At 30.6% G+C, this 10677-nt stretch overlaps 1 protein-coding gene across 1 annotated transcript; it reads right to left on the minus strand.

Annotated features, from left to right (window-relative positions):
• Positions 1-1730: 1730 nt before the first annotated feature.
• On the minus strand, positions 1731-4317 carry LOC123197824 (protein PLASTID MOVEMENT IMPAIRED 2-like). The gene is made up of 3 exons (XM_044612243.1): positions 3945-4317; positions 3702-3834; positions 1731-3591 (listed from the first exon to the last, which is right to left on the minus strand). The coding sequence occupies exons 2-3, from the start codon at positions 3825-3827 to the stop codon at positions 1918-1920; spliced, it is 1800 nt and encodes a 599-aa protein (XP_044468178.1). The 5' UTR covers positions 3828-3834; positions 3945-4317; the 3' UTR covers positions 1731-1917.
• Between the last annotated feature and the right edge of the window lie 6360 nt (positions 4318-10677).

Consider the following 10677-nt stretch of genomic DNA (forward strand, 5'->3'; position numbering starts at 1 on the left):
AGTGATTTGATAATTTTTAATTAAAAATAAATTAATATCTAATAACATAATAGACATATCATATGTATATGTATTTGTGTATCAAAAAGTAGGTATGCAAAGTATTGCTCATTAAAAAAGATAGCTTCATGCTTCTTTTTTCTAAACGCAAACTCAAGTTTTAAAGTAGTGAAGAAATTTAGACGGAATAGTGATCGTATGCTTGAGATGGTTGACAGAAGGAGGATGAGGTTGTAATATTGTTGTGTATAGCGTGAGTTAAGGCGATGATTGGTGCATAAAGATAGCTGGGTAAGTCAGCAATCAAATGGTCCGGTAGGGACGGCTTGACAACAACTAATGACTCCATAGTCCAACCAATTGTTAAGAAATTGACTGATTAATGCATTGTATTTGTGGTTTTGTGGACTTGGGTTTTGGCGTGGTCTTCAGTTTATGATATATTATCTAGAAACCTTACAATTGGAGTTGTTAATAAATTCAACTGCATCTTCCAGATAAACGTGGTCAAATCCATTGGGTTTCTGGACAGTACAATATCAGGAACCTTTTGGAATGGCAAAATGTATAATGGAATGGGACTAAGGGTAGATTCGAAGTGGGTTTGCTCGAACTTGATATGAGCTTTATTTTAATAAATTTGAACCCAGTCTGACATAGATAAACTCAAGCCCGAATCCGAATTAAAATATATTTGAAAATCAATCATAAGCTAAAACCCAAGCTTGACATTTTCAAACTTGAGCCCGAGTTAAAATATATTTAAAAAAATTTTTAAACTACACTACATAAACTACAAGTGAATCAAATTCGAGCGAACGAGTTTGATGAGTTCGATTTGAGTTTGACTTGTCTACATGAACTCAAACCGAATGTGAACTCCCATTCTATGAAGCAAGTTGAATACAAGTCGAGCTAAGCCGGAGCTCCAAAATGAGTTTTACCTTGTTTGGGTTCGGTTCTGCTCGAATCCAACCTTAGATGAGACTAGAAGCTTTTACTGGGTAATGAATTTTAAATGCCAAGTTGAAGTTATTAAAGGAAAAAGCTTGTCACAACTATTACCGATATGCTGCCTAACTCTTCCTTCTGGTTGATGTAGGGCCATAAAGGCAGATAGAGATGAAATAAAATAGAATTCTAAATGAGAGTTTGATGTACAGATGAAAGAAGCTGCAACCTCCCTTCTGCGAGCTGAATTTTGATCTGTAAATAAGTTTTTTATTTATCGCAATCATTGGATCCTAAAAACATTGTTGACTTCCTTTGTCATTATTAAATCTTCATCAAATTCAGAACTAGACCTTCCATAACTTTAATAAAGGTCACAAATTTGACCGAACTTGATTGTTCAGATGATCACTGTTAGGCAAATCAACATGAAAGTTCCCCCAAAGTGAAGGTAATCACACCAACTCTTATAATTATTTAACTCCATTAATACTGCCTGCAACTGGGAAAGCTACAATGGCAATATTACAGAGTCAAAACATGTCAACAAAAAACAAGAACCCTATAACAAAACACCAACTTATAAAAAAACCATAGTAGTTGTTTTAGATTAAAATGTAACATCCAGTATAACAAACAGATTTATTTGAGTTTCACACAGTTTTCTTTCACCCAAATTTACTTCTACTTATTCTCATGTGTTAAGTATATGAGATGCAAAACAAACTCTCAATTATTATACATGAATGCCCAACACACTCAACCAGAATTTCATCAACTTTTCTAAAAATGTCAAAGTATGAATTGATGAAACTTGAAAGACAAACAGTTATTGCATAAATATCAGCTGATCAACTCTGAAATTTCTGTTGCTTGATATTCAATTTACAGTCCTAAACAGACAATAAGGGAGCTTGTATTGGTGAGTTCTGAATACACTATGGATCTTCAAGAAGCTTTGATATCCTAGTCCTTGTTCTTGCCACTAAATAACTTGGCAAAACTTGGCATCACCTTTGTTTTCCTCTTGACATTGAAGGAAGTCGACTGCGACATCCTAGTTGAAGGGGAGGCTGATATCTGATACTTTGCTCGTCTCGATGGTGTAAAATTGCCGCTGGCTTTCATAGATTTTCTTGATAATCTGGGCTGAAAGATTTTGGTTTCTGGGGTTTTTTCCTCCCTTTGTCTCCTGTTCCTTATTTCTCCCTCAACCTTTCGCTTTGTTGAAAGTGATCTCTCAGTCCATTTCTCTTCGTCCATTCTTGTTTCTCGGATTTCCTTGTGAGCCATTTCGATTTTCATCAGTATTTCCTTTTCGCTCGCCTTTAAAGCTTCAATCCATGCCTGAGCTGCAGCCACTTTCTTATCTGCAAGGTCTTCAGCCCCGGCAGCATGTCCAGTCAAGTACTCGTATTCAAACTTTGAAATGGTAATTGATGAACTATTCTGCGATGCAGAAGCTCTTGATTGCATTGTGTTTTCAATGAGAGATTTAAGATTCTCAAGAGCTAATGCTTCTGATGATTTCACTTCATTCAGCTCCTGCATTGCAGCCGTCAACTTCTCCTCAGTTGAGTCAATTTCAGACTCAGTTTTCTGAATTTCTTCTTTGATGGATGCAGTTTCCTGCATTATTAGCTCCTTCTCCTTCTTTGCAGCTTCAGCTTCTGCCTTTAACTGTTCAGCAGTTAGTGACAGATTGCTTGCAATTGCTTTAGCCTTTTCTTCAGCTGCAGAAACAGCCTCCAACTTAGATTTTGCTCTAAGTAGCTTTGAGTTGAGACTTTGAACAATTAAGTCCGACTTATGTTCTGCTTTCTCTAACTGCTCCGTTTCTTCAGTCACATGCTTCAACTCATTCCTTATTACATCCATTGAAGCCATAAACTGAAAACCCTCATCTCTTATTGAAGCTAATTCCTTCTTTGCCTCCTCCAATTCTTCTGTGATTGACCTCAACAAAGGCGAACCTTCCAATTCTTGAAAATGGCTTTCTGTATTCTTAAAACTGTCATTTCTTTGGACCCTTTTGTCCAATCCTTTGACATATTTTAGCTCATTTTGTAACACATTAACATCACGCAGTGTGACAGCCAGTTTATTTTCAAGCTCTTTAGACTGTTCAATCTCTTCAACCAGTTCTTTCTTTTTCTTCTTTGTTTCCTCCATTGCAAATGAAAATTCACTGGCTTCCTTCTCTCTCTGAGCTTCAACCTCCTCAAATTCTTTCAAGGCCTCAATTCGAGCCAACTCAAGCGACACTTGCTCTTCATTAACTTCCTCAATCTCCTTCCTGAGTGTCTCTACAGTGGAATTTGACCACATTTTCATGGTAGTAAGCTCAGCCTCCTTCTCCGCCCGTGATTTCTCCTCCAATACAGAAACCATATCCAGCTTAAGTTTACTCAATTCTTGTTTCACAGCCTCCAATTCTCTCATCACTTCCGCATACTGATAACTCTCCATACTCCTACTGGACTTCTCTAGCGTTTCATCAACATCTTTGATTGTGTTTTTTGCAACAGATAGCTCAGGCTCAGCTTGAGCTTTCCCTGACTCAGCTACAGTTCTGCTCTCTCTGTACCTACCGATACCTCTTCTGGCCTTACGGAGCTCTCTTGTTCTTGAAGAAGAATTCTTCAAAAGGATAAACACATAATACAATAAATCAAACAGCAAAAGGGAAACAAAATCCATCATACTGAATCAAAAGAACAACTAAAAAGAAATCACCCAGATAATTATACCTCTTGAGACTCCATCTGGGGTTTCTCTAATGAAGAAGTCCCGTCAACAAACCTTCCTCCATACTTATCAATTGCAGCTTTCACCGGCCCATTTCTTGTTTTATCATCAAACTCTCTTCTATCCATATTTAACCTGTTCCATAACACTCAGATAAGCAGTTTTTAAAGGTCAGAACATGGAAGAAAACACATGGGTTACATATGAAATGCATGCAGGAAGTCGCATGAAACTGAGAGACATACCGAGAAATTCTTACAAAGGAGAATAAGCGGAGACTGGTGTTGAAGTTGACAGAGTGAGCTGAGTTGAGCAGCAAGATTAAAAAAGAATTAAGGAATAAAAGATCGAACGGCAGAGGAAGAAGGTGTGTTGGATGTACCGCCACCAGCCATCAAATTATTCCATGATTAGGCTTTCTGTTATTTTGTTTTTTACTATGAAAGATCCGTCGAAACATTCCACCACACTTCTACCTGTCATGCAATATCATATATTATTATCCAAAAGGAAAGTTTAACTGATAAAAGAGAAGACTTTACAAGATTAAAAACAACCGGGCAATGATAAAACCTAAAGCTTTGTGATTAGAAAAGCATTGGTTTAATTGAGTTATGAAGAAATCAAAGACAGAACAGACAAGGTACAATACAAAAATGCAGGCGTTTTGGAGGATTGGAAAGATACAGTTATCACTGTCAGGACATCAAAGGCTAATAAGTTGCTACGTGTTTGTCCCTCCATCCACGGTAGTTTAATTACCTTTCGTATTATATATTAAAAAATTAATTTTTTAATTATATATTAAATATTATATTATATTATATAAATTTAAAATAAAAAATAAAAATAAAAAAAAAATTTAATTGATAAGTTAATATTTTATAAAATATTATAAACATTTTTAAAAATTTAAAAATTATTTTATTTATATCTTTATTATATCATTTTTTAATAATTATATCGATTTGAATTAGTAATATATATTGTATCGTATGATATGTTTATTATATTATATTAATTGATATATCTTATAATATGTATCATTTTTTATATGTATCATATCGTATTGTATCATTAGATAAGTATTATATATCGTAAGATATTGATAACTATACTTTCAGTCACAACAATGGGAACCAAATTTTTTTTATTACAAATTTAATATATAAATATATCCATACAACCTGATATAATAATATCTACAAAAATTTTGTATATGTGCATAGTTTTTTCTCTTTCTTTTTCCTTTTTACATAAAATTTGTGACTTTTTTATAATTTAAAAAGAGTAATATTATAAGTATTTATTTTGAATATATAAATATATAAACATTTATATATACTTATATGATTAGATATTTTTTTATTTTTTTATTCAAAATCATCAGTTATATGATAATGCCTATCAAATATATATTTATTTATGTATCAAAAGGTATATGTATAATTTTATTAATTTAAAAATGCTCATAATTGATGGTACCCATTGATTAAAAAATATATTTTTTACTCAAAATTTGAAATTTTCATTCCTTTCAACAATAGACAAAATTTTGGCAAGTTACCGCTCATAAAAAAAATTCAAATTAGGGTCACGTTTTCAAAACTAACTGATTTTCACTCACGTGAAAAGGCTATTAATACAAGGGTTAAAAACTATTTTCCACTTAAGGTTTATTGAAAGCGTAGCTTTTATCCTTTAAGTTTCAAAAAATCAAATTTTTACCTACCATGTACTTCTGCTAGATAGTCCTAGCCACGGTTCATGAACTGAAACTGTTGATTCACGGTTCAAAAAAATAAAAACTTTGAACCAAAATCGTTATAAGACGGTTTGTAATCAATTCGGAACTGACATTGAACCGACAGTTCTAGTTCATGACTTCGATTTGAAACCGACATTGAACCATCAATTCTAATACACGACCCTGATTTATTTTTTAAAATTATTAATTATAATAATTGAAAATTAAAAGAAAGACTTGGACTTAATTTTTTAATTAAGCTTCTTACGTATCTTCTTGTGGTTTAGAAGAATTAAAGTCTACGTAGTTCTTTTACCTTTGCGTATCCGATAGCTAGCAGTACCCTCTTACCTTATCATTCACTTACGCTATCTTGACTATTGGTTTCCGCCATCAAATTATCCGTAATTAAATCAAACGATTCTTCATTTAAGTCCACTTTTATATCTTGTTATCGTAATTTAGGTCTTGTCTAATCGTCCACGCATACTTGATCTTTAATAGATTCGAGAGCCAAATTTGATTGCCTCTCATGCAATATATTGCTCCCTTGACTAAAAGTTTGTTCTACTACGACAATTGATACTGGTGCTACTAGGATTTGTTTAACAATAGTTGCTAATGTTGGAAAAGTTGATGCATGTCGACTTCACCATTCTAGAATTGGAAAGTCTTTATCTATATTGTTATCACCAAACTCCGAGGTGGAGTCTAATGTTCCTCTTGGTCTTTTGTCCCTTTACATTATAATACGATCATCATAACTCATATTTTGGGTTAATGATGGGATAATAAGTGGTAGAGAGGAAGAAGAACCACCTTGGTTACCATAAATTAATGAATATTCAGCATAAATTTCTTTAATTAAATTTATAATGTTAATTATAGTTAATGAAATATTAACTTCATCCTCACAATCTAATTGCATACATTCATAATATAATGTTAAATAATCTTAACACTATCTAAGGATAAAAAAAATAAGCAACAAGAAAAATTTCTAGAATTTTTTTATAGTAAGTTAACCATTTTGTTTTCATTAAAAAATAGTTTTTTTTAGAATAACATCTTGTTTGGCTTCTTGTAAAAACCCCAATAATATTAACGATTTTATTTAAAAACAAATGAGAAGTGAGATAATAAACCCCACTTAAAGTATAAGTTACATTATTAAAATTTCTTAATACATTTAAAATTGTTTTACAAATATCTCAATATTGGGGATATAATGTAACTTGTGACACATTTTGTGAAATAAATGTGCACAATAAATCCCTATAATTAAAAGACTTGTTGATTTATTCATATATTGAATTCCAACGAGTCGGCACATTTTTAGGAAATATTTTTGGTCTTCTATTATATAGTTTACAAAATTTACCCAATTTTTTTATAGTTTAGGGATGTGTCCATGAAAATGAAATTACTATTTTTATTTAACTAATATAATTATTAAGACAATTTAAATCATCTTGTATACATAAATTTGATACATGACATGCACATCTAATATGAAAAAATCTACCACCTAAATTGGGTTCGCAAATTTTAGTTAAATCAGTTATTGAGACCGTATTTGAACGTATATTATCAAATGAAATTGAAAAAATTTTAAAAACTAATTTATATTCTTCTAATATTCTTTTAATTATTCTATAAATATTATCAGTTGTATGTCTGTCATCAAACACCCTAAATACTAAAAAAATTTTTTCTAATTGAAATTTATCATCTATCCAATGACAAGTTATACCCATATAAAAGTGAACTTGTCAATGTTCACTTCAAATATCACTATATATAGATACACGTCCATCAAAATTTATAAAAAATTGAATTAAGTTTTTTTATTTTTTATATAAACTAAATAATGATTTTTTTAATGTGTTTCTTGGAATAGTTTTATGTGCAAGATTTAATACAGTTTTACAATAATTATTAAAACCTAAATTTTTATCAAAACTAAATGCTAAATGATCTATTGCTATCATTTTTGTAAATTCTTTCTTACTTTTATTATCACTATAAATAAATAAGGATTTATGTGGAGAACCATATTCGGTTATTTGTGTTTGACCTCTACTTTGCTCTATTTTTTCTGCATGTTTCGACTCCAAGGGCCTTTTGAATGTCCTATATCCACCTCCTTATTTGAATTTATAAATTTGCTTACAATAATTGCAAGCAACTTCAAAATTACTATTTTCTTTTTATATTTTCTTGAAATGAATCTCGAAAATATCGGAGGTAGGAATTTTTTGGAAGTGTTATTCCATCTCCACCTGTTGTTGATGTTGTTGTTGCTACTCCACTTCTACATATTGGCTTCCACTTTTTTGTGTTGAAAAATAATCTATAAATTGATTTTCATTCACATTTGATATGTGAATATTGACCGAATCTCCTACTCGAATAATTTCTACTACTTGTCATTTTTTGGTAATAAATAAAATTAATTATATAAATAAATTTATGATTAATTATGAAAGATAATAAATAAATAATAAATAAAATTAATTATATGAATAAATTATACAATTAATTATGAATTGTATAATATAAATAGAAATTGAAATTAATAAAAAATAAAGAAAGAATTTAATTGAATTTGAGAAAATTTGATAAAATTTGATTGAAAGATTGAGAGAGTATTAAGAATTGAAAGAATGAGAAATGAGAATAAATAAGAGAATTTGAAGGATTGAGTGGAAGAGTTGAGAGATTGAATAGATATATATAGAGAAAATTTAATACAAAAGGGGGGTGGAAACAGATTTTTGAAATTTTGCAAGGGACCAATGGTCCCCAGCAAAATTTATGAAATATGCAGGGGACCATTGGTGCCCTTTTCAAAATTAAAAAAAAATAAAAAAATTCAAAAAAAAAAATTAAAAGTTCTGGTTCATAAGATGTGAACTGTCGGTTTAACTATCGGTTCATAAACTGGATGTGAATTGGTGGTTTCAAAGTTTAAAATTAGATAAACCGAAACTGAACTATCAAAATCTGATTCCGATTCTGGTTCAATCTGGTTCTAGTTCTGATTTTATCTGGGTTGGTTTCGGTCTGGTTTATGGGCCAAACCGTCCCGTGGCCAAGTCTACCGTTAGAGAATTTTATTAAATGAAATGAGAAGAATGTTATTTTTTAGTGATTTTTCTATTTTTTTTCAAAATGACCTATGTTTTAGAGTAAATTACAATTTTTAAAAATGGTAAGAGTGTTGATAAAAAAATTCAAAGGTTTTTAAAAATTTTAAAAAGTTTAAAGTGTTTTTGAATTTTTTAAAATTTAATAGTTCTCTTAATAGTTTAAAAAATCATGATTACACACCCAAAAAATATAACAAAACTTAACATTTTAATGTTGATTAAATATTTAATTTTTTTTAAAAGTCAAAGTAATAAAATTTTAAATTAATATGGATATATTAGTAGTTTAACATCTATATTAGTGTTAATGATAATTTTATATTTTAATAAAAATGTAAACAATCCTTTCCAAAAAATAAATATAATTCAGTGATTGATCGGTTAGAATTGATTTTTTCAAATTTTTATTTCATCAAAAATGAAAAATAATCTCTCAACCCAACCTAATACAACTATACAAGAATTATAATTATCAAGGGATAGCTTGAGTGACAAAATAGAAAACTCAATGTATAAAATACATAAGTCTTCTCTATTGGTATATCAAGATTAAACTCTTGATTTACCTAGTTCAGTAATTGTGGAATCAATCATTGGACTTGAAATTTATTCTATTTAATGTGATTGATTCGATGTCAAAATTAGTAATTTAGTTCAGATGAGATTCATTGTTATTTAAAAAAAAAAAGAAACTATACAAGGATTATGGGCGCATTTCAGGAACTAGTGATTGCCATCTAAAAAAGGGCCAATACACAAATTTAACCATAAAAAGAACTTCGTAATAATTAAATCACAGTGATATTGATTTGTAAATACTTATTTGATGAGGCATTTCAAAATCTTTAGAATTAATATATAATTATGTGAGGAGTCATCCTTCATATCGAACAAGTTTTAAGTGATGTATTGTTTTATGCAAATGAAATTAAACTTGTTAAATAAAGGCAGGATTTATTCCCCCCTACGGTTTTTTGAATTTTCAAATTGGTACCTATTAAATATTGAAATACCAAACTCTCATCTATGAAATATTAAAATTAACAGAATCGGTTAGTTATAGGGGTAAAATCATCTTCTTACTCTATTTTCTTTTTTTGGTTTAGAAAACTAATAATTTCCTTTTAGAGTTAAATTTTAAAAAGTTATATTTTTCTCCGTTAGGTTTCTATTTTTCCGATAAAATTTCTCTAGTGCTCTCTCCCTCTGGCAACCAAACTCCCCCTTTTTTGGACCTCCCTGTTCTTTGGCGTGGACAAAGACATCATCTTTGTTGTCAATGAAGATGTAAATGAAGACGAAGACGAAACGTCTTCATCGACAACAAAGATGACGTCGGAAGGTAGCTCGTGGTGAATCCAAAAGAGATTGAGTCAGGAAGGAGACTGTTGGTGGTAGAGAAAAATAGGTCATGACTAGATACCCGTCACTAGAAATGATGGGCTGAGAATGAAACTCTAGAGGGAAAAATGTGAATTTTTAAAACTTAATATTAGAGAAATTGTTAGTTTTTTCAACTAAAGGGGAAAATGATATAAATTGTTTTTTTAAATGGTAATGATGAAATAATGATTTTATCCTTAAAACTAATAGAATTTGTTAATTTTAGTAGCCATAGGTGAGAGTTTGATACTTCAATACATAGCAAGTACCGGTTTGGGAGTTCAACAAACCTTGTGCAGGAATAAGTCTTTTGGCTTTAAAAAATGATACTTTCTAGTTGGCATAAATAAAGTAGCAAACCATATATAATAATAAGTTGGCCAAAGGACTATTTCCCACCCAAAGTATGCTGATTTCTCAAAGTTTCCCCCGTTAACTTTGAAAAATACTATTTACCCACCCATGGCTGATTAAATTTAATAAAAACTTAACCCCTGAAAATTTAATCTCATTTCCCCCCTAAAAGTTTAAAAACTAAAATTTTATCCCCTAAGTCAAGTTTTAAAAAAATCACATTTCCCCCCTAGGGTTTAGTTTCAAAATCCCATTACTTTCTCCGATGTCATCGCTGACTGTCTTTCCCTTCTAGTGGTTTCCTTTTCTCTGACGACCTGTCTGAACTCTACCCCAACCTCT

The sequence above is a fragment of the Mangifera indica genome, chromosome 15 (assembly GCF_011075055.1).
Source record: "Mangifera indica cultivar Alphonso chromosome 15, CATAS_Mindica_2.1, whole genome shotgun sequence".
Lineage (NCBI taxonomy): Eukaryota > Viridiplantae > Streptophyta > Magnoliopsida > Sapindales > Anacardiaceae > Mangifera > Mangifera indica.

Bases quoted from the DNA above. Each gene is read 5' to 3' on its own strand.
- LOC123197824 (XM_044612243.1), bottom strand. From the start codon at position 3,827: ATGGATAGAAGAGAGTTTGATGATAAAACAAGAAATGGGCCGGTGAAA. The intron at 3,592-3,701 runs GTATAATTATCT...ATCCTTTTGAAG, and splicing joins CCCAGATGGAGTCTCAAGAG to AATTCTTCTTCAAGAACAAG.